The sequence below is a fragment of the Patiria miniata genome, unplaced genomic scaffold (genome assembly GCF_015706575.1).
Source record: "Patiria miniata isolate m_02_andy unplaced genomic scaffold, ASM1570657v1 HiC_scaffold_8, whole genome shotgun sequence".
Taxonomy (NCBI): Eukaryota; Metazoa; Echinodermata; class Asteroidea; order Valvatida; family Asterinidae; genus Patiria; species Patiria miniata.
This window is the reverse complement of record NW_024037075.1, coordinates 7,418,299-7,446,216: the sequence shown is the minus strand read 5'-3', so window position 1 is coordinate 7,446,216 and position 27,918 is coordinate 7,418,299. Positions and strand designations below refer to the sequence as shown.

Sequence of the window (27,918 nt, the reverse complement as noted above, 5' to 3'; positions counted from 1 at the left end):
AGATCACACCACTCGAACAAAATTGAATTCACATTATTTTGTGAAATGTGCTCTAAATACAATCATTTCATTCAAATAAAACGACATGTAACTGGAAGACGTGTGTTGTGGTTCGTGTACTGGAAGTCCGCATGTATGGCACGAATGGCCTAAGAAAGCATTCCTTTAAAAAAAACCGTGAACTTTAAAGTTAGTTAAAATTTAGTTAAATTTGAAGAAAAAAAATCGAAAGGAAATGTTTCAATGTTACGCTAATTCTAATCCGGCCGATCATGCATCGAATGTCTGATATAAAATATTGAATAACACATCGATCGGTTATCTAGAAATGCTGACAAGTAAGTAGAACACATATGCGTGTACACAAGCTGAAGTTAACAATTGGGATATCAATGTCACTGGAGTTGCAAGTTATTTCTCATCCCCATTTGATTTGCAGATTATGCAATCTGGCCCAAATGGGATTTGGACCTTCGACCTATGAAATACCGTCCCGGTGGGTCATCAAGTGCTACCTGTGACGAAATCAGACTTTTCACAAACTTACCATGTTTTTGTAACATCGTTTTATTCCAATTCCCAATTTTTGCATTTTTCACCCTTTTTGAACACCTTGCGTCGATGTAATTAATATTGCCTGGCATGGCCATCTTAAGTATCAAAAAGGTTTCCGTGAGTACTTTTGTGTTTGTTGCTTTTGTGACGTTTGACCTAATTGGAGAATAAAACATTGAATGCAGGCTCTTGTTTATTTTTGGTGAGTTTGTCTTACATACGCAGTGTGGACTTCCGAACAAAAGACGTCCACATAATGTAGGTAGCACCGACGTTGTGTGTGTGTGTGTGTGGGGGGGGGGGGGGGTGCCTCCACCACAAGGCCCCATTAAGATTCTTCTCAATTTAAAATAACAAACACCGAAATCCGATAACCGTGTTGCTCAAACCTTTTTTTTTTTCAATTTGAAATAAACGAGACTGATCATGTGCCGAACGCATGATATAATTAGATATCGATTAAAAAATCGATCGGTATCTGTAATTGCTGACATAAGCAGAACGTTCCATGGGAAACACGCAGAGGCTGTTTTACATCATAACTACTGTACAAGCTGGTAGCAACAAACTTTCATTATGAACATTACTAAGCTGCAGACGATACATCACTTTTTTTCTCCACCAAACGGCGATTAATCCCGCGACAAATATCGTTCCGGCGGCTCGCAACTGTAAGCTTCTTTCCATGGCGTCGATTGCCCAATCAAAAGTCTCCAAAAATTCCAAATGTTTTTGTAACAAGATCGTCACGTTTTCACATCACTTTCAAAGAACAACCCCGATATTGCTTTTTTTATAGATGCAATTTTATCAATGGCTTCAAATGAAATCAAGAGAGTGCATGCCTGGGCCACCTCAAATGAAGAATGGTTTTCCTGAAACAGCTTTTTGATAATCGCTTCGATTTTGACATGTTACCAATCGGGATATCAGACAACAAATAATGCATGCTGGCAATCTCTAGAGAGTGCAGCCTGCATTGACTGTTGCACTGACCATAAGAGGTCGTTGTAAATGATTGATCGGGTCTGTCTAAATACCCACATGTGAATATTGGTACGGCTTTCGAATGCCCTCAAGCTTCTATACCACAAATACTAGCGGTACTGTAACCGATCACCGTCACAGGAACGTCTGCAAGTCACTTGGGTGTCCGGGTCGGTTGGTCTCCGAAAATTGACCAACAATATTTTACTAAAATAGTGCCAATGCCATGCCGTCGTCAGTAAATGCACTCTAACAATTGTTTGTGACAATTCCTACAGTTGTTTATGAAAATATTGTAAACAGAGGCAAGATATTGGCAGTAATGTTATAGTCACGTGGTATTTTGTGTAGTGGTAGCGAAATTGTAACTCGGTCGGCACTGACATGTGGCAATAGACCTTTATCATGCTGCCACCATTTCAGTCATGTTCCCTGTATCCAATAACAGTACTGAACGATAATGGCTTTTTTTTTGCAAAAAGGAACCACACTATTTTCCCTTCCAGCCTCACTTTGGTAACGTCGATTTGAATGGGAAAAATCAAGATGGCCGTAACATGATAATGGTCTATAGGCGGCCTGCAAGGTTTGGTTGGTATAACGGTATTCCAATTGCATACCAAAGACTGGTGGTTTCCAAAGTAAAAAAATCCACCAAATGAAAATTAATACGTGAAAAGATTGTAAAATACATTATTAAAACGGTGCTTATAATTTAAAACACTTTTGGCAGTTTTAAAATGTTTAGTCTAAATCAAGTTAACATTTAGTCTAAATTAAGTTAACATTTTTTTGCAAACAACAAAAGTCTATTTGCGGCATCAAATGAAAAGTGTAAGAGTGCAAAACTTTATAGAGTGGATCCGGAGTTCTTTTATGAGACATTTTGTGATAAAGAAATGAGAAAAAGAAAAGTGTATTTACCACGTTTCTCGTCTAGTCAGTTGTATTTACTTTTAGAACTTACGTACTTAAGGGCACTACCAGGCGCTAGTACGATGCCTACACATGTCACACACATCTGCAAATCTAAACATGTGGTAAAAACAAAAATGTGATTACAGTAAGTACAGTTAGCCTCTTCGGATTTCCAACTGCACATATGCACATGAATATTAAATAACTTTCCTTTAGCTGTATAACACTTCGCCGTATGCGTGCAAAATCATAGCGGGTGCTTGCAAAATCAAAGAAATTGTCTTGTTCTGAAGTGAGCACAAAATTTCAAAATTTTGGACAGCGAAGTATTTTTGCTTTCCGTTGTCGTTTTGATTGCATGACAAACTAAAGAATGTAGATTCGGTCACCACGTTCTCCAGAGACTTGTGTGCATGTATGTGCCGCGTTCATCCCGAGTTAAAATCGACGTATATTGTTAAGCACACGCTCAGTTGTAATACCGATTTGTTTTTTAAGTGTTTAAAATATATGTAGACCCTAAACACAATTTTTAAAGTGCAGTGCCGACACGAAAGAGTTTCTGTTTTCAGCCCAGCCTTTTTATTCCGTTGAGTCGATTCAATTGTGGACAAATTCTATTCTATGTTGGTTTTTCTTTGTTGTTCAATTAACAATGAAGTCCATTGAAATGTACTTATGCAGTTAAAGGCTTTCAGAATGTCGCGGGGAGAAATTAAATAAAAAAAAATATTTGTATAGACACGAGGCGTACCGTGTAGTTGAGATAGAACTATACTGATTAAATTAACCGATGTTTGCATTAGATTCTCCGGAAACATTCTGAAAACCATGTAGATTGTTGTGAGGAAGAGCGATCATAGCGTGAATTTCTTCGGTTCCTTTCCTTTTATTATTTTACCCTCGAACATTCATAATTGCTCACAACCATCTCCCCTTGTGTTGGTTCCCTTTGTCCTGCACACTCACGCGTTGTCAATCAATTTGGCAGCTAGGCGTCCGTGGATGATACGTCGTGTATAGACACACCACTCACGTCTACTGGATGCCGTTGGCTTAATGCATTGGTTTCAATCTTGAGGCCATATTAAGTTAAATTCAGTATTTGCGCAGAAGAGCAAAGAGGACCTTGGTCACACGGAATGTGTGACTTCGCATAGCGCCAGTATTTGCTCAGCGTTTCAACTGTGGCGTACCAGAGTATCTCTATCGCTCAGCTTTCACAGAGGCGAGCGTACAAAACCAGTCATGACGTCTAATGGCTCAGAAGTCACGGACTCCGTATGCGAAGTGTGGGAAAATGTTCCCCATCGAGTCCTACGAGCTACCTACATTGGCGTTGATCTCGTGCTGACCATGTTTGGGAATGTACTGACTATTGTAGTCACTAGAAAGGTGGAGGAGTTCTCCGACAGTACCAAAATGATGTTCACGTCGCTGGCATTGGCTGACCTCGGTGTGGCATTCGTTGCTGCCACGTCTTTTGCTGCCGAGATTTCGGGTGGTTGGATCTTCCCAATGTGGATATGTGAAGCTTCTTTCATATCCTTCTACATTTTCACAGCTGTTTCTGTTTTCATGCTTGTCATCATGACATTTGACCGGCTGGTGGCCGTCGTCCGACCGCTCCGTTACTCATTGATTTTGACCAAAGGAAGGAGCCTGGTTGCTATTGCCTTCGTGTGGCTGGCTTGCACCGTAGGCGCAATCTTCACGACAATTACCAACCAGATAATATACAACAAATGCTCGGCACTCTGCTCAACAAAAGACAGGAACATCCTGCAAAGTGTCGTGGCTATAGTTACCTATTACTTCATCCCTTTGACTCTCATAGTCCTGATGAATGTAAAACTTCTGTCAGTTGCCCACCAGCACGCAAGACGGTTCAGGAATCAAGTGGTTGCTACGCCCGCAGTCTCCATCAATCTCGAGCGGGCCCACGTCCAACACCATCCCCGGAGCACCTTGAGGGGCAAAGCTGTTGGCGTAGTCACTCTCGTCACCTTCGCCTTCATCGTCAGCTGGTCACTTTTTTACGTGAAGCTCATACTCAATGCAGCTTCCGATGAGGGTGTCAACTTCCCAGAGGGGATCGAGTTTGCTTCTATCTGGTTGGGACTGACCAACAGTTGGTGGAATGTCATCATGTACTCGGTGATGAATCGCAGCTTCCGGCAGCACCTGAAGTCTGTTTTGCGTCGGTTGTGTTCTTGGTTGCCCGAGCGATTTAGAGACATTTGCCGGAGATAAAAAATACAGTAAACCCAATGCCTTGGCCATTCACTCCGGTCGTGTGACCAACCTTTAGTGAATGTGAATGCAAAATTAGCTACAAATTGATACGAACATACGCCTCTGTGACTCAAGTTAAACCTAACTACACAGTGTGCTTTTGTCAGCCAGTCATCGTCAACAAATCAACAAAATCAAATGACATATTGCTTCATCATGTTATTTTTACAGGATGTGAAATGTATGATTTAAAACCAACGGTTGCTTCAGGGACATTCTAACAAAGGTAAAAACCGTGTTTGATCTGTATCTTGCTTCGATCTCTCTTTAACTCAGCAAAATGCATTTCTGCAGACAAAACAAACACGTTACTCTCTTCAGAGAATGTATGTTTAACATAGATCGGTATCGATAGTGACAGAATCAAAACCTTTCAGCGGCTCGACTCTGCTCTGGCGAACTGAGCGAGACATGTAGGTGTGATCCCATCTCAGCCTTTCCATAAGTCAACATTAACAAAGCACCATGACATTTTAATTTAATGTTTACATGCACATCTTACATCCCAATTTTACTGAGTGGAGAATGACCAAGGTATTATGACTATGTGGAACTAAATAATACTGGCACGGAACAGTACTCATCACTATTATTGATGCACCCCAACGTGGCGCGGCCCGTAACGTGACGCACTTTGAGTTTTCGCCTCTAGTGCCTTGCTGTAGAGCAAAATGTTACCTAAAATTTCACAGTGACATTTTATCAAGCTCTAAACATTTGCGTTCACACATCTTGAGTTTACGTACCCGCTAGAAAGTTCCAGAGAAATTCAATTGGCTTGGTTTTCTGATTTTGTTTCGAAGTGTACAACGAACCCCTTTAAAATGAGGCCAAGTGGTCGAGTGGTAATTCTGTTTGCACTAGAAAGCAGGAGGTCGTGGGTTCGAGTCCCGCCGAGTGATATTTTTTCCAACTTTCACTCGGGAGGTAACACACCGAGTATACAGTGTTAATACGTCGGTAAAGGGCAAAACTTAATATTGATTTACATCGCCCCGACGCAAAATTCCATCTTATGAATAAAACCATTCGGATAGTTTACGATTCTCCCTCAAACAGCTGCTTGATCAACAAAACATTTTTAACCCTCGTTCAAAATACTCTCGCCTGTGAATCAACACTCAATTCTTCAACGTGTAATTACTGAATTTAGTTTGTAACTATGGATGAACAGGGTGTTCCAAGAAAGTTGTTCAAGCAGATATCCTTTAATGTCTCAAAAACTACTTAACATGAGTATTTTCATCTTGATGGAGCATATTAAATGTACTCTTGTACATATTCATTAAAATGCCATGGAAATCCGTTCGTGCAAAGCAGAGATCTATAACAGATTATAAAAGGCGGGATTTTACCCATTCCAATGGGATGGGATTTACCCAGCTAACTTAATTTACATCAGAGTAAAAAGGCCCATGACAATCTGATGAACTGATATCACTGACTGTTTAAATCCCATTGGAATGGGTGAAAAACCCACAGCAACCCCCGGTTAAATCTCAGTCTGGTTTACATGAACTGATTTCCATGGCATTTTCACTGATTATACACAAAAGTATGATTAATATGCTCCATGAAGATGAAATACTCATGTTAAGTGGTTTTTGAGAAATTAATGGATATCCGCTTGCACAGGTACACCCTGTATCTATATTTGATTACAGTTCTGACGAAAATTGCCTTATTATGTAGTTTTTGCTGGAAATGTGTCAAGTGAGAGACGTCTGATACTGAGATACGAACAGTGGTTTAGGACTGGGGGAGAATTTAGTAATTTTTTTGAAGAAAAAAATGGCTAAATTTTTTTTATTTGTTCGTAAAAATTGTCAAAGACGAAGAAGATATTACTATACCTTTATACCGATGACAATGGATGTAATTTTCTTGTCCGTCATTTCATGATGTGATGCATTGATGCACCAATTCAATAATGGTTGATGATTGATTAAGTCCACGTGTAAATTAAACACAGACAACACTTACGACTTGTTTAATATTTTGCTGTGCGTGACCATGCGTCTTTCAATTATAAAATGCCCAAGTTGCATGACACCGACAGACGCCAAGTGCAGCTTTTCCAGTGGGTTCAAAGCATCAATTTTCCCGAGCGATTGTTTGCATAGGCTAAATATCTAAGGTTTGTTGTTTCTTTTGTACTGCCGGTGAAATGTGAATTCCACATGGCGTCATTAAAAAAAACCCATGCATGACATGACCGCGCTCAGACTATAACGAGAACCTTTAAATTAGACTCTGCAGTAAGAGGACTTAGACTGTTTTGCAGTTTTATGACGAGTCCCGAAGGTATGATTCGAAATTTATTGGTGTCCTGTAACGCTTGTACCTGCTAGCACTCGCTGAATTGCTTGCCCTCAGTAAGGCATTCGCCCTTAATGTTATTAAATTGAAACCACGTTAGTTATTGGTAAAGACGTCTTTCCATTGCTAAATGCCCGTGTTGCTTAGTGCTTAAAGACGCCTAATATAAAGGCCGGGTCATACCTCACACGTACCAATGGAAAGCAAGGGCTAATATCATAATGAAACTTAATCGTTGTTGGCGTCATGAAATTCGCTTCGCTTTCGGCCTCGCCATCGCGTGAATTTTGAACAGTAGTGTAAAATTATGTTGTTTTGGTATAGGCCTCCCACTCTTGCCTACATGTGAAGATAAGGACAGTTACATGTCAAGGCTAGGTCGCATGTGGGGGTTATAGGCATGGGCGTCGCCAGGATTTTTTTCTAGAGGGGGGAAAAAAAGTTTTGCCAAAAAATGCTTGTATTTCTCAACACATTCTCGATTTATCAGTTTTAGAGGGGGAAAGGGACATTTTGCCCCCCCCCCCCCAACTCATTAAATTTACACCACTTTGTCTTCGTCTTTTTTTTTCTTCCTTTTTTTTGTTGCTTTTCCAGGGGGGGGGGGGAGGGGGGCCAAGACATTTGCCCCCCCCCCTCGCGACGCCCATGGTTATAGGTCCACATAAGGCATAAGAAACCTGGTTTAATAGGAGTCCATTTTGACACTGGCCTGAAAGGTGCAGGCCAGTATATAGGCCCCAAATAGCATACGCGGGCCAAATCACGATTTGTATGTCCTCAATATTTTTTGCTATAAGAGCATTTTTTTTCCCCTTAAACTTGAGGATTGATAAAAAATGTAATGCTAGAAACCGTGATTACGACTGCAACATTGTATTTATGTGCAATTTGGATGAAATAGTCCCAAAAGTTGCTCTATTTTGCATTGGAGCGTGGGCATCATTTTTCAAAATGGCGATGGGCTTCAGGACTATACTTTTAGGGGTGATTGTCTTTGGAAATGCCATCAGATTACCTGGAAAATATCGAACAAAAGAAGAAAGGTGATGAAATAAGCTTTAATTTGATGGGTTGTCTCAAACACCTTGGAGAGTTGTGAGTATTTTTCCTGATCTTGAGAAGTGGCGCTTTTTATTATCGGGTTATGGCAGTTTGTTTGCTGGTCTGCAACAAGGGCGGATCCAGAGCACAATTTTTTTGGGGGGCCCAAAAAAATTTGGTCCCCCAAAAAAGTGGGTAAAAAAAAAATTACGACGTAGGGTTCGGGGCCCGCTTAAGGGCCCCGAATTTTTTTTGGATTCTAGATGCTCTGTGGTGCGATCTGAGGCAATTTCTGACCACTTTAACCAATGTTTTTTTGAGGAAAAGATGGTGGTGTACCCATTGCCTGCCTTTATTGCGATGTCACATAAAAAAATAAAATAAATTGGTTTCGTTTTTTTTGGGGGGGGGGGGGCATGGCCCCCTTTGGCCCCCTGGATCCGCCCTTGGTCTGCAACCTTAAGCGAGGTCTCCGTCGTTGCGTGCTGTTGTTGAAGCATAATCATATGGGATCATATGTCTTGTTTTGCAATTATCAAATTTATTAAGACTATAGCCATTAACGGTAAAAGACATCATTGGCAAAAAACCCCAGTATTTCAGAAAACAACAATGAAATAAATCCGAATCATGTTATTAAAAAATTGTCGAAAATTCAGTCCAGTAGATATACTAATTGACAGAACTGTAAAAATGCATCGTCATTTTTTTCGACGCAAAGCAATTGAAGGTGTCCGCCGAGAGCCCTCCTTTAATGGTATGTCAGTGGCGGTTCTACGGGACGGGGGGCTAGGGCTGGCTTTAGCCCCCCCCCCCAAAAAAAAAACCCCAATTGTCTAGCCCCCCCCCCATAAAAAAATATTGGAACTAGCAAAATGTAAGAAGGTGACGTACATGCGAGCGGTCTCCCCCTAAATAAATAGTCGTGAGAAGGGTGCATTTGTACACTTTTATAGTGTGCCTGATGTAGGATTTTATCAGCACTCCCCATTGAAAATATGGCACGAGCACCCCTCACCTATTGATTTTCGGAGGCCTAAGTGTCCGCAGAAAATAACCTGTCTACATTTCAGCACGCCTCCCTGCATTTTTTTTTTGGATCCACCATGCTAGCCCCCCCCCCCCCCGAAAAGTATTGGCTCTAGAACCGCCCCTGATGTATGTCACTCGGGGAAAAAACTACTCTCATTCACAGATATGAAACCGATTCGGTCAATTTGGGGCAGTGTGTGTGGGAAAAAAATGCATTGTTTTCTGGTTTAGTTCAAACCATCGCGAGGAAATCATGGTAAATTCGGGTCGCCTCTTTTCTTGAAAATGACTTGCGTACTAGGCGTAACGATTTCACAGGATGCGTAATTCTATTGCTTACTTGAGCTGCTTATGTGCTGGTGGGTGTGTGTTTATATTGGGGGGGGGGGGCAGCAGTAGATCGCACCCCCTTCCCCCGTTCAGTCGCTGACTAATATTATGATACAAGTGAAAATTATAAATGGAATGCTAAAGTTCATAGTTATTCTCTAATTACCTTAGAATGCAGTAGAAAGCGCCGTAGATTTCAAAATATTCCCGGGGGCAAGCCCCGAGACCATAAAGCAACCCCAACCTCAACCCCTGCCTTTCATATATGACCCCAACTCCCCACCCCCACCCAGTTTCCCGAAAGCTAGATCGCCCCTTGAAAGAGGGGCAACATACCCCTGGCACACTTGATATCCCCGTTATGCAATAACGACAAATTCAATGTGGAAGCGTATACAACAAAACATTTACCAGGAAATTAAAGCGCCATCTCTTCACAGCCACTTAACTTCCATAATTTGTTTCACGGACTGAATTCTTAAGATGTTATTATTCCTACAAGAGATTGAAACCCTGTCAGCGAAACGTCAACCTGACCATTGACACTAAATAAATCACCGTCGTTATTGGCTTACTGACCGTATCTCTTTAAGTGCAATAAAGGTAGCATTTCGAATGAGACAAATGTCAAGGGATTGATGCTGTGAACGAAAAAATCGTGGCCTGGCAACACGATCTATCTTTAAGACAGAAACTGCTCCAATTCTGTCCGTGCCGGGACTTCATTCTGCGTGGCTTTCAACCTTTCAAGTACCGCGGAAACGGATATCCACTTTGACTGGCATCGGCAAGAAACGTACGCCAACCAGGGGCGGATCCAGGAATTTTCGTAGGGGGGGGGGGTCATTAGCCCAAAAATCTGAAAACGTGCACATGTTTTTTTCTCCGGACACTTGGCCTCCGTAAAATTAAAAAACTAGGGGGGGGGGGGGGGGCTTGTACCAATTTCAATAGGGGGCGCTGTTCAAATTCGACGATTATTAACACTCATTACAGAAGGGTGTACCGTATTTTGAACAGGCGGACATTAGACCAGTATAATTTTTTTGGGTTGTCACAGCAGGGAAGGGGGGGGGGGGGGTTTCGACTTATTTTTCAGGAATTTGTATGAGAATTTTGTTTTTTTTGACAGAGCTGGGGGGGGGGTTTTGACCCCCAAACCCCCCCCCCTCTGGATCCGCGCCTGCCAACACTAATTTAATAAATATTGTCTGATTATTTTGAAGGTAAATAACGGATGTATTCTGTACAGAAAATGTACATCGCTCACAAGGACATGAATCTGGAGTGAAAAGGCTCAAGGTTTGATTGTCAATTGCTTTTTAGAAGCTGGTTCATGTGCGGGTACCTCTTTGTATGCATACATGTAGGAGTTGCAATGGCGGGGTTGTTGTTGTACATCTACAAATCCTAATTGGCTGAGCACGATTTGCATTGTACGTGCCAGATATGAATTCACATCACAGGCAACTTCCTACGAGCAAGCCGCCTGCGCTTGTAATCAGTTATCAATTAGGTTCGGGACTAACTCGCCGTCGGCAACGGCAACCGGTGAGCACGCTCGGCCAAGATCATTTCTAGATGCGATGGCAACCACGGATGCACCTACCACTCTGGCCCCCGATGAGTGTGTCCCATCAGAACACTCATTCCACCGTGCCCTCAGAGCCACCTATATCGGCCTCGACTTCTTACTAACTCTCCTGGGCAACGTGTTGACTATTGTGGTCACGAGGAAGGTGGAAGAGTTTTCGGACAGCACGAAGGTGATCATCACTTCTCTTGCTGTAGCTGACCTGGGTGTGGCATTCGTCGCTGCCACGTCGTTACCTGTCGAGATATTAGGAAAGTGGATTTTCCCGGAGTGGGTATGTGCAGCTTCGTTCATAACTTTCTACATTTTTACCACTGTTTCGGTAATGATGGTTATCGTGATGACTTTTGATCGATTAGTGGCCATCGTAAGACCGCTCCGTTATGCGTTAATTTTACCAAAGCATAGGAGCGTGATTGCTGTAGTGATAGTATGGTTAGCGTGTACCGGGGGCGGCATGTATACCACTTTTACCAACAACATTGTTTACAACAGATGTTCTGCAGTTTGCATGACGACGGGGAGGAACATCGTCGCGAGCATCGTGTCTGTCTTGCTATTTTACGTAATACCTCTTGCTCTCATCATGATGATGAACGTCAAAATTCTTCTGATCGCTCGGCAGCACGCAAGACACATCGGACGGCCTGCCGTTACCATCACGTCAACCGATGACGCCGGTCAACCAACAATTTTGCGACGACCACGCAGTGTCAAAGGCAAAGCTGTCGGTGTCATTTCACTGGTGACTGTCGCATTTGCCGTCAGCTGGTCGGTTTACCAGGCGAAACTCCTGCACGGGTCAGTGTCCGGCAGCAGCGATGCTTTTGATGAGTGGCTGGAATTTTCCGCGATTTGGCTGGGACTGACCAACAGTTGGTGGAATGTCATCATCTACTCGGTCATGAACCGAAGTTTTCGAAGGCACACCCGGTCTGTCTTATTTGGCTGTTGCCCGAGGTGTCCACGTCCGTCTGAAATCATCCCAATTGAGACCGTTTCGGTTAACCTTAGATCCAACCCTCCAGGATAAACGAGAACATAAGGCCTGCAATGCTGATGAAAATGGTTGAAGTCTACCTTTTCCCGCCAGCACTTCATTCACATAATTGCGAAAGTTGTAAATAACACCAGTGAAAGATTTCCACCTGTAGATTACCGCGAGGCCGTGCAACCGTCGATCAACAACGCTACTTGACTTTACGAGGGTGGGCATGTTCCGTTTGATCTCCGACAGAGTTCACATTGTCGCCGCTTAAGATCGCCGATATGTCAAACTAAGGCAACTTACACATCTGAGCAACATTGCCAAATACCCCTTGCAACGTTCTTGACTATTTCTATTGTCGGTGCCATTTTGGTACCTCGAGTCCTCGACCATGCCTCCGAAACGACAAGCTAGTATATTTGCTATGTACATAAAGATCCCATGTGCAATTCGTTGATGTCAGTAAGAGTGAGGGTGCGTAGACGCGCGAAAAGAGGTGCGGAATGGTCCCGAGGATGTGATAAAGTGCAAATGAGAATGACCCTTTTTTGTGTGACAAACAAAGCGTTCAATTTGTTATAGTACGCGCCCAAACAATATAATAATTGAAATACGGGAGAATAAGAGAGTTTTAAAGTAAGATCAGAGAGAAACCTGGAAGAAAGAAACGGAGATTAGAAAGGACGCCGGTGTTTCGGGAGATGGTTTAGGGATGTAAGAAATGTGTTCGGTACAAGAGAGGATTTGATCGATAACACCCAGAAATTTGGCAGAAGAGACCCTGTTGATAGGGATTTTGTCAATTACAAGTTGAAGCGAGTAGATGTCTTGTGGACGTGCCGACTTGGCTTTCAACCACGAAGAAATTAAGAGGAGTTCGGAGTTGACAGTGTCTATATCTAAGAAGTAACATCAGTGCTAGAGTAAAAAAAAATGGTTGTTTATCATCAGCGAAAATAGTGAAATTAAGAAGAGAAGAATTGTGAAGATCATTGATGTAAAGCACAAAAATTAAGAAGTGGCCCACGGATAGAACCTTGGGGGATACCATGCTGGATGATCAGAAGATTAGAGTCACCGTTTATTATTGATACTGGTGTCTGTCAGAATTAGAAAGGTAATCCGCAAACCATTGGAGGGCATACCACTGATATCATAGTAGTTGAGTTTAGAAAGAAGAATAGAATGATCGAGAGTGTCGACAGTTTTGGAGAGATCGATAAAAACACAAATAGCACATATTTCGTTGCAGAGCGCATTGATAATATTGTCGACAAGTTCAATGAGGGCCATGTCCGTAGAGTGTTAAGATCTAAAGCCGTATTGCTAATCGAAAATAATGTGATGGTGAGAGATGAACTGAGAGAGGGATGTAGACAAACCGTTCTAATTTTTTGGAAAGACAAGGGAGGATAGAAATAGGCTGATAGAAATATTGCTGGTGAAATCGAAGCGCACAAGATCTTTTAGGTGCGAGTGTTTTTCTTTTTCGCTTTTAGAGTCAATCTATTGAAACTAATCTGAGTGTTAAATTTAGATGTGATATAGATTATTACCGCCGCAATTAAGGAGTCTATGTTTTCATCGCAGTTGGTTAGTTTGTTGGTTGGTTGCTGTTAACAAGATGACTCAAAAAGTAATGGACAGATTTGCATGAAAAAAATAGGAGTGATCCTTGGTACAAGTAAAATTTGATTAGATTTTGGAAGTGATCCGGATCTTGGTCTGGATCCAGGATTTAAAAAAAGTATTTTTCACCATTTATGTGAGTATTTGGCGTGGAAGTGTTTAGCCTTGGCGGAGGTTTGCGCTCACTGAGTGATTTCTAGTTGGAGTAGGTTTTTGCTATGTTTCTTTTACTGCGCGGTAAGTTGATCTGAGTGATGTTCCTGTTTCATAGCCTAATCATCGTCTCGATTTGAATAATTTCTTTTCATCATTACTCTGTTATCTGTGTCTACGCCTGTCTCTTGAGTCACATGAAATCAAGGCAGGATTTGTTATTTTGTTTTGCTCGTGATTGTGTCTACAGATGTTGTGAATTTTTCCTTATTCTTTCTATTTGTTATTATTTGATCATTTAAATTTAAAGTTAACAAGGGTTTGCGGAAACATAGGTAGGGTCAACGTTATAACATGAAATCAAAATAATTTGCTTGTTTCCTTCACATAGGCAAAAACGAATAAAAAAGCACATACCACAGAATCCATTTGAATGTGGAAAATATTTACCAATTGATTACATTGAACCTCTATGCCCTTCGACGAATTTGAATTCACGAGACGACTATTTGAATTTGAATCAACTTATTGATCGAAAGACTGCTCAAAATAACGAAATTCGAACGACCCTTCCGATGTTCGAAAGCTCAAATATAAAGGAGCATTCGTTTTAAAATTAACTTGAATGGGCCTCGTGTCAAATTGAACAATTTTTAGTAATGAAATTGGCCAGGAAAACCTTTCCGGCTTGCCAAACTCTTTAACCAATGTTTCCTTTATTATATATGGTTGCCAATGATTCTAATTTATTTTATTCTCATAGCATGTAATATTATACTCTTTATAACACTGTGAATTAGAGCATCTTCATATTTCCAACTGGGTCAAAGCCAATAAATTAGCTCTTAATATTAATAAAAACCTATTTTATGTTATTCAGTAATCCAAAGATCAACAATCCATATACATGTATTTCTTACGGTATTCTTGACTGGGGTAAATCGAATGCTTATTTATTGAATAGAATTCTCAACTCGCAAAAGAAGGCTCACAGAATTATCAACGGAGTTTGTTTTCGTAGTCCCTCTGATCCATGGTTTTACAATTATATTCAAGCTCGACTGAAGTGATTTTTTTTTTTAAGAGTATTTCCATCTAAAATGAGTGGTTTTCACTCTAAACCGACTAGTCCTTAGTTTCACTCTTTGGACTGTCGAGAGCGCACGTAATGCATCAGTTCATAGATAATGCATTACCCGGCGAAGTATTTTTTTAAAATATTCATTTTAAACACTCAGATTCATTCTTCTCATACCAGCTGATATTCTAAAGATTTTCATAATTCCCTTTATGTAAGCCTTCCTAAATCTTTCAATATTGTGTGTCATTTCAGGGTCTAAAGCTCAGGACTGGAATTCTTTAAGTAATAATTTCAAATAAATTAACAGCTTTGTGACGTCTTCAAGAAAAAAACACCTTAAACTTTGACTTCTAGGAAATATATTCTCAAAATGGATCCATGCCCTTTTTATTTATTCATTTTGTAAACCTTTGTAATCAACCCTTTTGACAGCTTTAATTGTCGAGTTTGTGCCATGTTCCTTAATCAACTTAATGTGTATATACGCTAGTTGTCATTTTTTTGTAAGAGTAATTTCGATGTGTTTGGGAGACCTCCTTCACTTATTGTTATATGAGAGTTCGGTAATTGTTGTTACTTTATGAACTGAATAAGTGGAAAATAAAATGAATTGAACTGAAATGATCAGTGCTCCCATAGAGAACCTATCAGACAACTTGCATGTATCTATACTGACCGCCTGATTTTAAGCGCGGATGTCTAAATTTTCCCTCGACCACTGAATATTCTGGGTAATGTTGGGTGGTTGCCCGAATTTGAGTCCATGCCCTGGCACTAGGTAAACGGTTCCACACTTAGATGGCGATTTCTTGTCAACATGGGGTGGGGGCCCCGGGGGGGGGGGGGGGGGGGGAACACGGGGGACCAGGCTTGAAGTACGAAACTGAGGGTAGACAGGCAGTGCAGTCGCTGTGTGGACATGTTAACAAAAGATGTCCTCACACTGCAGGTAATGAAGACGTTGTCTGGACTTGCCGACGTCCACACAATGTTCCCCGTCTGTGAAAAACAGTTTTAGAGGCAATTTTGGGTTAGGGTTATGCGTCGCAAAATGAAGAGGAACAATCAAGCCTTCGGGAAATCACGATCAAAACTTTGGGTTGAAAGAGTGTTCACCGTGCGATTACTATGAGTTATTTTCACCGATTTTTCTTTAAATGTTTGGGTGCATATGCTATGGTGTAAATCTAGGACACACATGTGAAACATCTTTGAGAGAGGTCAGGAGTCAAATCGAGGACGTCCGGTTTGAAAACGTGCACAAATCCAATGGGAGCTGTTGCCAAAAGGATGAACAAAAGAGGAACAATAGGAAATCCTCGCTTTACACCATAACAAACATCTCTGTGTGTGTTGGGAGGGGGGGGGGGGGCGCCATTCAAAGATAAATGTACTCACGGATAATGTATATGCATTCACAGATGCATGGTTCATATATTCTCAGATAATGTACACACATAATATGCGCATTCATGCCCATTGTGCTATTTGAGTGAAAAGGACGGTGAACAATATAGCCGCGTACAGCTAAAACACTATTTGGGGAAACTGCAGTGCACGATTATGTGTACATGTGGTTAAAATCTATATGCACTGGGTCAAATACTTTGGGGGGGGGGGGGGGGATCATGCCATTGGTGTTCCCCACCCAACAAAATATTGGAGAGGTGGGGGGGGGGAATTCCCCCACTCCCCCAGGATCGCCGCTCATGGTTCTACATAAAAATGATGTGGAAAACAAACGTTGTATATGTCTCACCTTATCGTCTAAAATCATCGGTGATAGACCTTTATCAGGGTACGGTACGCCATCTTCAAAACCAAAGCGAGGACACAAACAAACATGGCGGCGTCACTAGTTTGTGCGGTGAATGAGTGATTCTCATAAGTTACAGCAGTGTAAGACCGCAATCTGGACTGTCTCACAACAGGTACGTGCTCCACATTACACCCCAATGTCTTCACCTCACTCGTTTCTAAGCAAAACTTCCCCACAGCATACCAATATTGTAATTTCATCCACGTGCAGGGCAGAATGTACTCCTACCCAGTGGCGGTTCTACGGGGTGCGGGGGCTTTAGCCTCCCAAAAATTCCATAAAAAAACCTTCTCCCTAGTTGTGAGAAGGGTGCATTACACTTTTAGTTAAAATATTGTGCGCATCGGATTGTGGGATTTTATCAGCGCTCCCTATTGAAAAAAGGGTACGAGCGCCCCCCCCCCCCCCTATTGATTTTCGGAGGCCCAAGTGTCCGGAGGAAATAACCGGTCTACATTTCAGCACGCCTCCCTGAAAACAATTCTGGATCCACCCTGCTAGCCCCCCCCCTCCAATTGGCTCTAGAACCGTGCCTGTTCCTATCGATCGTCCAGACTGACCATTAGGGCCTACGTCAGTCCACCTTTGTTCCGATTATGTCACGTAAGATATGTTTTCCTATGACATCATATCCTATTTCCCCCCAAAGATGCCCCTATGAAACTGTATAAAAAGTTGTGTCCCAATTTTCCAACTTTCGTTGAGTTCTCCTCCCTGGAAACCAGATGTGTATAGCCTAGCAGTAAGCTATAATGCTCTGTAAATTAAGCCAGTCCAGTCCTTCGTCTCTACTCCGGTATCGCCAGACATAAGCTGTCTCAGCCGTACGTTCTTAGGTTATCTTTCTACTCCCTCTTTGCACGCTCCGCCATAAGCATGCAGAACCTCGATCTGGCACCTTTACACTGAATATAGCCGGTTCAGTGATTCCCGGGTACACACGGGTATCGCTGAAACCCCGACACGGGAATCACTGAAGTGGCTACATGTATATCTAATAATTGTGTAAAGTTGCCCGATCGAGGCTCTGCATGCTTATGGCGGAAGCGTGAAAAGAGCGAATTTAGACGAGAACCCGGTAGAATTGAGTTTATGAGAATAACAGTGTTTCCAGTTCATTTAGCTGAACTCACAATGGTGTGTATCCTTCATTTCTTCCTGTTCAACCTGCTCATCGGCCACAGCTCTATAAATTCGGTCGACGTGCAAGACTAAATTTTCATATGGTAGGCCTGCCCCTGAGCAGGCTTGACACTCCTACTGATAGCTCAAATTGCCCGAAACATCAATCGATATTCTAGGCAGGTCACGTCCCACTGTTTTTGAAGGATCTTAAATATAAACCTACAAAACGAGTGTCCAAACTGAATTTTACGATTGAAAAATGACAATTGCATGTGGAATAGCAAATATATCTTGAACAAATCACCTTTTATTTGCCTCACGCAGAGAAACGACGGAGGGGCTAGCTTCATTGTATCACAATTAGCTTTCGGGAAATAAAAATACTTTACCTCAACACAACTGACTTTCAGATCAATCTTTACAACCAAACTCTACGATATGAATATACTAATTCGATTAAGGATAAACTCAAACCCGCATTTCCCCTAAATTATAGGGCCGACCAATTTATCACGTAGTAGGTCCATTTCCACAACGTAAGGCTTTCTTTTAAAAAGGCGGTGGGGCCAATGCAGAATATTAATTTTCAGAATGCACTTTCTCCATGTATAAACTAATATTGGTGTATTGAAAAAGAGTGACCTGCTACAATTTAAAACTACACACTACCGTAATTTAGTTCAGTTGATTATAAGCACTGCCGTAATGAAATTAACTTGATTAAGTTAACAAAATTAAGGACACCAGTACAATGTCCTCCTTGGAATAGCTTCGAACAAAGAGGCGTCCGCCTGAACTTTTTTTTTGCCGATTTCACAACTTGATTATCGTGAAGCAACCACAAACGGAATTACATGTACGTGACTCTCCTTTAGCTCAGATAATAATGCGTATGGTTTGTGTTTGATTTCTGTAGGTGCGCGTTGTCTTAACGTTCTGTTTCTTTTTAAGACCAATTTTACGGTAACTCACCTTTTGAAAAGGAAGTGTCATTTTCACGAGGGCCGTGTCACACAGAGCAATTGACAACTTTTCACAGGCAGAAACTTACAATTTTCTGTACGAAATTGTCTTGGACAAATATCAATGAGATAAACAAGTTTGAATCCGTGCCTCCAAAAATACTATTGTTATACAGCGATTGTTACAGTACACGAGGAAGCACGTTTTAGCCTCCGGATCTTAAATAAAGGATTGAAAGATAGGATGGACGATTTCTTTATACATGTATATAGATTAATAGAAGTCATGAAATTGCAATTTATTATACACTTAACATACAGCCACCACGTATTTCGTGGATGATCATGAAGGTAGTACATGCAATTTTATCAAACTTGTAACGCCTAGTTTCCATATCGAGGTAAGAAACGCAGTTAGCAACGCAAACAATACACAAACTCAACGCAGACATCTGGAAACACTTCATTCGCAAGTCTGCGCAGTCTAGCTTACTAACGTCATAATATGGATAATAATGCTCGTTATAGACCAACCACAAGACTCCAAAAGACTTCGCCCATAAGGCATGGCACAGGGCTACAAACTCTACCCAAAGTTTTCAGAAAAAGAAAAGGAATTCGAGTTTTCGATTCACCTCGTTTAACCGACACGAAAGTTGATCACATCTACATGCAATGACGTCACTGTCTTCACAAGCAACCACTGCGTGCTGTTCCAACCTTTGCAAAAAGTCTTCCGGCAGAAAATCTTTAAGATAAAGTCACACTACCTAACCTCCCTTCATCTTTGGAATCCCTCCATTCTCCTGTCGAGGGGCAGAGCCTACTGTGCGAAACGTTGAGTTTCCCGGTTCTTTTCATAACCTCACAAACTCATACAAGAGATTTGTCACATGGTGCTATCGTAGATCTTTATTATTATTGCTTCCTTCACCGCGCAAACCTTCAAATCCTAACTTCAACAATGAACTTGTGCTAGCGCCATGGACTCCTGAACGTGGGCTCGGTTCATCATAGGATATCCAGCGCCAAGGATCAGACTGGTCCCGCTGCAGAGGGAGCGGAAAATATTAATTGAACATGGATGGTACAATGTTCAGGCCTGATTGAAAGTATGGCTTTTTTCTCTACGGTTGAATGCTGTATGTAGAAGCACGTTCATGTGTATGTATCTTTTGATCTATGTTTACCTAAGCAATCAGTATACTTTTTGTCTATATCAACTACACGCACGTTCCGACATACCTTCCGATAGTCATTTATTTACCCATCCTTCTTCGCAAATGTACTAAGCTCGTGTGGACCCACTTTGCGCGAGTGCGGTGATGTCGGTTTTTTTTTGTTGTTGCTAAAGCTAACCCATTTGTTTTGAGGATCCTTTTTAATGTGTGTCGATCACCCCTACCGCCTTGGGGAATGTTTACCCCTCTCCCTGCGGCTGTAAGATGATTCAGTGTCACGTTTGGCGTGGTGATAAGAATCTGATGGCCGTCTTCTCTTGGACAGGGAGTCAGACCCCCGCTGTCTATTCGTATCTCTATCACGATGTTTCTCTGGGGGAGTGTCACTGTGTCTATGACTTCCCCTGTCGTACGTTGAGGAGTCGTGATGTTTAGTCCTTCGGCCGGCTGTCTCGATAACTCTGTGTTTTTTGGAATCTCTCGATATTTCATTTTTCCACGTTTCATCTTCGTCTGTAGGTCTCGGGCGGTGTTTTCGTCTGCAAACCAAACATTCGAATAGACCAAGTCTTAATGGAAAGACAACATCATAGTAGGCCTACACCATATCAAGGTTGTTCTCTTTCCAAGCATCAAATCTCGAAAGCAAACGGGGTTACATGGGTCATCTACAGTTGAGAAATTATTCGCACATGGTGTTTCCGCAAACCTCTCATTAATTAGTATCTCCACCATGCAAAGCCTCAAATCTTACTTGTCATCTACAGTGTTTGGTACTCAGGAGGAAAGTATATAGGAATAGGTAACTTGACACTTTTACATCAATTCATGTCTCTATGAGGTTTCTTTTACGTCTTCATCAGAATACACGGTGGATTACAGTTACACATGTACAAGTAAAGGAAAGATATGATTATGAAATACAAAAATATTAGGGTAAGACATGAAGACCTAATTAAATCGTCTCATTCACAACAACTTTTTACAAGAAAAGATGAAATCACCTTTTCGACTAATCGAGTCAGAAATTAGGCTCTAAATAGAACCGGAAATGTTCGTCATAACCATGCACAATTATTACGGATTAGGAAGATTATAACGTTACCAAGGTGCTCTGTAAATTTCGTTTGTGTGTATATTAACACCTTCTTCAAAAATCCATTGATGACAAAAATAGTTTTGATACAAGATGTTTTTAGTCACCTGTGTTTGGTCATCTCTTCTTCGGATTCATCTGAACTGGATGAGTCGGATGAACTAGACTCGGAGCTCGAGTCGGAACTGGAGTGCCGGTGACTTCGCTTGTGAGATCTAGATTTCTTCTTTCCTTTCTTTGCTTTCTCCTTTTTGCGTTTCTTTTTACTCTTGACATCATGCGACCTAAAAAGCCAATATTTACAATATATTAATTGGTGAATTTGTATTGGATATTAAATATAAGTAAAGTCGACGATTCGGTGGTTATTTTGGACTTGATTAACTATGTATATTTCTGGTATTGTTAAATAAGTTGTTTTACATTTGGTATGGAGCTACATACAAAACAACACACCCTACATTTTCCCCCTGACATGACGGAGACTTAAAGAACCGACTGACAGGAAGCAACACTTCTTCCATTTGAATTTTTTTTTATTGATATACAGGGTGTCTCACACAAAAACTGAACCCTCAAAGCATCCTCTTTTTTTAACAGCTTTGAAAAAATACATCGCAAATATCTAATTTAGAGAGTATAATACATTAGCTTTTCAACAATGCAAACATACATTGTATTTTCAATCAGGTACATATTTGTTGAGGTATGACCAATTGAAAACAAGTGCCGCTTTAACATTTTGTCCACGGCGACTGGTATTTCCACTGTCGCCATAAAAAAAGGACCGAAACTTGCATTTGTGAAAAAAGGCTACCAAGAAAAAAAGGACTACCGTTACTTAAGGAAAAATTACCCCAAATCCATTACGTTACTTAAATGAAAAACCGGCCCTTATTTTGAATCGGCCATAACTTAATAAATCTTTTCCGGATTGGAAAGATTTTTTCGTTGTCGAAAAGCTAATGGACTATACTCTCCAAATATGTATAGATATTCGCGATGAATTGTCTTTAAAGATGTGAAAAAGAGACTCTTTGAAAATTCGTTTTTTTTGCGAGACTCCCCTGTATAAGAACTCCTTTGATGCGGAATTGATTTCCATTAGGCCTACATAGCATAGCTATTCTCTCGCTATCGTGCTTATTTCCTCCTCCCGTCTGCTGTTTTGTTCTCTTCTTTTTGCTCTTAGCTAGGCAGGCACACTTCTTTAACACTCTTAATGTTCTTGTCTTTGTGTCTTTGTTTCTTGTTTTCTCCATTCAAGTTTTTTTTGTTCTGGCAATATAAGCCTTCGCCTTCTGCACATGCCACCATATTGCTGATTTGATTAACGAGTCTTAGATTTGTGGATTGTTTACATTACTTGTTGGTTAATTTAGCATTTTTTTTACGCTCTGTTCCTCCTTTATTTCATACTCTTTATATATTATCTTCTGTTATGCTCCTTAATCATTTTCTCATTAATGTTATTTATTCAAAGACTCAAGGTTCGTTTCGTTAAGTTTTCAGCAATATTGACATATATGTATGTATGAATGAATGAATGAATGAATGAATGTATACATGTACATAATGTGTATGTACATTGTACATACATTATTTCAACTGATCAATGTTGCCATGAGGTACAAATGTAGGCCTACTTGCAACATAGGCGACTATTCATGTATTAAACTCTTACTGAAATTTCCCTTCTTTAAATACAATTATAATGTACTTCTATTTGAATAAAATTAGTTAAGAATTTACTAGCACTTTTCCAAACTACCCATTTACGAAATGTTTGAACCTGGCTCTGTAGCGCTAATGCTTGGGAACAATACGCGCAAGAAGTACTACACTGTATGTGAACATGTAGGAAACTCTGCAGACTGTAGAGTTGTGAACTGCGCTTGGAACAATGATGACACCATATAAAAACACAAAGCTGTTAACAGCTCCTAATCAATTTCCTGGTTCATTTCTGATAAAAAATAGTTGCTACATTGACTAAATTGTAAGTACTATAGTTGATTTCGTTCAGTTGCAAGAATGCACCATTGCAGCTGTACTAAATTTTATTCTGTGACATAAAAAAAGATAATGGAAAATTCAAAGAAGGAAAGCAAACAAGTCTATAGATGTTTGGTGAAGAAAAATGGCAATATGAAAAAAAGAACATTAATGCGATGTGTCATGAACTTGCCGAGCTGAGAAAAGTGGTTAAACATTCAGATGACTCATAGAGTACATGCACATTTGTACCTTTTGCTTCGTTTCTTCCGTTTGTCTTCCCTTCTTTTCCCTGATGGTGCTGATACTGCTGGATTGAGATCCTGCTATGAAAAAAATGACACTTTCATGCATTAGCTAATTCTCACGTTACTTATTTTAAATGGCTTAGAATCTGCCATCTGCATATTTGTTATTTGAAAGCAAACCTTCTCTCTATACGTAGGCCAACGATCAACAAGTCCATGCAAGTTCAGTCAATTATGTAATGTTATATTCCTTCAAAATACAATGTACATTGATGAACAATTCTACAAAAGAACGTAAACTTGGTAAATGGTAAATGTACAAATACAATTGAGACCATGAAAAAATTATTATTGATTCCTAGAATATTATTGAATACTAGAATATTATTGAATCAATAAAGAATGTCAAAATGTGCATTTACACTTCATAATAAAAGTACTTGTTCACCTTCTGTGTTTTATAAGTTTTATATCTAAACTACTGGTATGCACAAGTACATGCAGTTACTGTTCTTACCTGTGTTGATGATACTGCATTAGAAGGACTTTTGACAACCTTCTGACCACTGGGGGACAAAAATCAATGGGTATGACTTTAAACAAGAATTCAAAAAGAGTATTAACGTTGAAGTCAAGTTATCATTAAACCATCCTAAATCCTCCAAAATCCGCTCCACACAAGTAGAGGATTTCAAAGGACTGAGGCTGTATGGCAAAAATGGATCGGTTGATTTTGGAGGATGCATTGTGTCAAGGTCTAGGCTAAACCTTGTGTTGTTTATGCTTAGCCATGCACAAATGTAGGCGTAAATAATACTTGAAATCATCTGCACTGCTTCTGGATATTATCAGCACTGCCTCAACATGTCAACAGGACATTGCAGGATTGAGGCAGTGGTCACCCTCCATGAACAAATTCAAGAAACAACAGAGAATTCGGAGGATTGAGGCTGTATCCAATTTATAGATGCAGGCAGTTGGAGGTTTTTGCACGATTGAGGTTACACCCTAGCAAAAGGTCTAGGAGGTTAGGATTACTTATGACATGCAGTGTAATGGTTACCATGAGTGAACACATACATGTACAAGCACATTTGTTTATGGTGTAAAGCGAGGATTTTTTCATTGTTCCTCTCCCTTTTCCTTTTGTTTATACTTACTTTTTTACAACAGTTCTCATTGGTTTTGTACACGTTTTCTAACCGAGGAGTCCTCGACTTGGTTCTTGTCCTCAATTCATCAATGATGTTGCACGTGTGTGCCCTCGATTTACACAATAAACAAATGCAAGTACATCTCCACAGTGAACATGAGTCTTGTTCTTTTGACTTACAGAGCAGCCATCATTGCTTCTTCCTCGGCCTGCTTGATGGCTCTCCGTTCGTCAGCCAAACTGTCTCCCTCTTTCCTGGATTTGTTGAACCACTGCAGATCACGCCCATCTTGCCAACGGCCCACAGGTGCCTTCAAGGAGTGACCTGGATTTGGAGTGTTAACAAAATTAAAAGTTAAAAATACACAAAAGTAACTTAAAACTGATTATTTCAGTTGTAAATGTCACCATTTTTGCTTAAAATCAACACCTTTGAGCATGACTATAGCTATGTCCAAAACTGCCATTTGTTAATTGATTTAAACTTGTTGATGTATATGAACAAATGCTACTGCTAGAACTATGATGCTCCGCGTGAGTATCATGTTGAGCAAGAATGGAAAAATGAAAAGAATGGATATTGAAAAATGAAAGAAAAAAAGAAAACCTCAACTCAATCAAAGATGAGATATCATTGAATACAACCATATCAGTGATATGTAAAAAAAAAATGCCAAAAAAGGGTGTGGCCAGTGTTTGGAATAAACTCCTCAGTAACAGTACATTGGAAAACCAGACGTGTGGGTGTGGCCTAATAACGTACAGCGAATCTGCAGCAATACGGAGGCCACATGATATGGCTAGTCATGTTGCCATGCATTGCCGTTGGTGCTCCCCGCTTGCCTCATTTTCGGCAACGAGTGGCTATCGTTATGGCAGCCGTTGTTTAGCGCCCTCTACGATACTTTTTGATACGCACGCAGGTATATAATTATTTGTTTCCCCACGTTTAAGCGCACAGTGCGGCAGCTCAGTTGATAGAGGGTAGGATTTTGCACCGCGAGGTTGCGGGTTCGCATCTCAGTTTTGCACTCGAATTTTTTTCCTTTTCTAACCTGAGGGCAGTGAGGCTTTGGAGAATTTTTTTTAAAAGGAAATAAAGTCCGAATTTCATAACGTTCAAATTCACTTTTTCCTTCTAATTTTATATTTTCTTCTCATGTTTTCATAAAAGTTGCAGTACTACCGTAACGATAGAAAATGGGAATGCGTTACGGCTGCCGTAACGATAGCCACACTGCGTTTCGGCAAACGTGGCATGCATGGCAAAGAATATTATAATTAATATGTACGAACCCAAGTAATATTCTCTATCTTTATCTGTCTTCACACCGCTCCAACTGAACTGGTCAGCTCCTCCCCTATTTCCTCCGCGTGGAATATAATACATTTTTAAAATCAAACAAAACACGAACAATCATTCACGACCACAAAACGCAAGAAACAAAATAATGAGGACTTAAATATGTTTTACTTCACATAGGCTTCTGGAAGTTTGCCTTGAACTGTTAAATAAACCAGATACAGAAAACGGGTACGATAACTTTAAAATCCTGCTGTCCCATGGATTCTGGAAAATCAAGACAATTCAACTGGTTCCGTCAACCTTATGATATGCCGAGTTGCTCATGCATGATATACGCGCGGGTACCCGTCATATCAACAAAGTGAAAATGGCGGCCGCCGAGTTTGAGAAAGCAAAGGCTCTTGTTGAAACTGACAAATCGACTGCAATTGCAGTTTTTCACAGCATCGGTAAGTTTTTAACAGTTATTAAGTCATTGAGAGTATATTGCTTCAGTTCCCCGCAATTTAAGTCGATCATCTTATTTCAATTGCTTCGGAAACGGTGTGGTTGATTGGGCCGGGTTTAATTTGTTGAGTCACGTTGATTTTGCAATAGGCATTGCACTACAAAGGAATTCGTGTAGTTCACTTTAGTTTAGGACACCTCTTTGACAACCTGGCGTGTGGCCAGAGATACAGCGCAGCAATATCGCGGCCACACTAGTGGGGCTATCTTTTGAGAACGAAGCAACGTTGGTTAAACGTGGGTATAAGGTTTATCGCAAATAGCTTTCTATCAACAGAGGGCGCCCTGTTGCAAAGCATCATGGGATGCAAAACGGAGCATAATCATTTTGCAGTCCCGGATGTTGAACCGCGCATCGCGCAACCAACACAAAAATGATACTCACACACGAAAACTTTCAGCGATCGGTAGTGTAGGGCCCGTTTGGTTTCGATAAAATTAGAGTCAAGAGTGTTTTTACCATGCAAAATGACCTTGTCAACCTAGAGCAGACTTCTCTTAATATAATGACACTTCTGTGTAATTTTTGAACAGTTTCTCGGAGTAGAAATGATGATTTTCCTGCGCGGTTTATAGTGGTGCAGTGCGATTCAGCGCGCCTTGCCATTCACGGTACATCGCGCAGTGATCGCCATCTAAAGTTTATTTTCGTGTTGCGTTTTGTCGTATCATCTTCATTCCCGGGTCTCCCCCAAAAAAATTTCCCTAAAAAATTCAAAACCCTGCCCTTTATCTATGACACAACTGTATGTTTTAATATCGCAAACTTGTTTGGTAGGTCAAATAATTTAAAAGTGGATTTTGTTCCCTTACAGGAACCATGCAGGAACCGGGCCCGTTGATACACGATCGCCAAAATTTCTAAGCTAACATGCCTACCTAGCTAGTTACATGTGTACAGCTGTACATGTATGTAAATAACTGTTGTGTATTTTATAAATTGTTTTTTTTTTATAATATGTCTGAGGTTTTCTTGTATTCGTCCAAGTAAATTTGTGCCAATGTTGGGGCTATCAGTTATTTAAGAAACACGGGTGATATTTGCCAAGTTTTTTAAACTTTATCCAACTCTTTTACGAGAATCTGCTCAAAATATTGCCAGCTTTTTAATTAAGAAACACAGCTCATATTTGCCAATTACTTTCACCTATTTATTCCAACTGTTGTTTTGAGACTCGGCTTTTTTTATTTGAGGGACATAGGCCATATTCCTTGATATTTTGACAACTGTTCATACAACTCTTGTTATGACACTCGAGTAGGCTTGCATTTGCCAATTTTATTTTCAATTTTCCAGGTTTTTTTTACTATTACACTTGTAATTCAACTCTCGTCAAGAGACGCAGGTCATAATTGCATTTTTAAACAATGTTCATGTACTTTTATAAAACATGACTTGATCATTTCAATTTGCATTTTCTGCATCCTTATTGTGTGCAACTTTGTTCCAAATTTTATTTACATTATTTTAATAAAACATGTCTCTTATTTTTATGAACCTGCAAAACCTTTTACAATTGATATAATTTCTATTATCATTATCATAAGTGAAGACCGTTCATGTACATGAAGGTTAATGCCATTTATAATTTGGTTTATTT

General features: G+C 40.5%; 3 protein-coding genes across 4 annotated transcripts; 2 read left to right on the top strand and 1 right to left on the bottom strand.

Annotated features, from left to right (window-relative positions):
* The first annotated feature begins 3,708 nt into the window (after window positions 1-3,708).
* On the top strand, window positions 3,709-4,713 carry LOC119719701 (D(4) dopamine receptor-like). Its single transcript, XM_038189197.1, has one exon. The coding sequence runs from the start codon at window positions 3,709-3,711 to the stop codon at window positions 4,711-4,713; it is 1,005 nt and encodes a 334-aa protein (XP_038045125.1).
* A 6,353-nt stretch (window positions 4,714-11,066) lies between these two features.
* Window positions 11,067-12,107, top strand: LOC119719700 (octopamine receptor beta-1R-like). The gene has a single exon (XM_038189196.1). It carries the CDS (start codon window positions 11,067-11,069, stop codon window positions 12,105-12,107), a length of 1,041 nt encoding a protein of 346 aa, XP_038045124.1.
* Window positions 12,108-19,097: 6,990 nt separating this feature from the next.
* On the bottom strand, window positions 19,098-26,058 carry LOC119719496 (multiple myeloma tumor-associated protein 2 homolog). 2 transcript variants are annotated; one of them, XM_038188980.1, is made up of 6 exons: window positions 25,801-26,058; window positions 24,685-24,829; window positions 23,869-23,917; window positions 23,356-23,429; window positions 21,216-21,392; window positions 19,098-20,551 (listed from the first exon to the last, which is right to left on the bottom strand). In XM_038188980.1, exons 1-6 carry the CDS (start codon window positions 25,892-25,894, stop codon window positions 20,233-20,235), a joined length of 858 nt encoding a protein of 285 aa, XP_038044908.1. In that variant the 5' UTR covers window positions 25,895-26,058; the 3' UTR covers window positions 19,098-20,232. The 2 variants fall into 2 exon arrangements, with proteins under 2 accessions (XP_038044908.1, XP_038044909.1); XM_038188981.1 differs by having other exon boundaries at window positions 23,356-23,426.
* Between the last annotated feature and the right edge of the window lie 1,860 nt (window positions 26,059-27,918).

Bases quoted from the DNA above. Each gene is read 5' to 3' on its own strand.
- LOC119719701 (XM_038189197.1), top strand. From the start codon at position 3,709: ATGACGTCTAATGGCTCAGAAGTCACGGACTCCGTATGCGAAGTGTGG.
- LOC119719496 (XM_038188980.1), bottom strand. From the start codon at position 25,894: ATGTATTATATTCCACGCGGAGGAAATAGGGGAGGAGCTGACCAGTTC. The intron at 24,830-25,800 runs GTTCGTACATAT...CTCCAAATCCAG, and splicing joins AGATAGAGAATATTACTTGG to GTCACTCCTTGAAGGCACCT. The intron at 23,430-23,868 runs GTAAGAACAGTA...TTTTTTTCATAG, and splicing joins ATGCAGTATCATCAACACAG to CAGGATCTCAATCCAGCAGT.
- LOC119719700 (XM_038189196.1), top strand. From the start codon at position 11,067: ATGGCAACCACGGATGCACCTACCACTCTGGCCCCCGATGAGTGTGTC.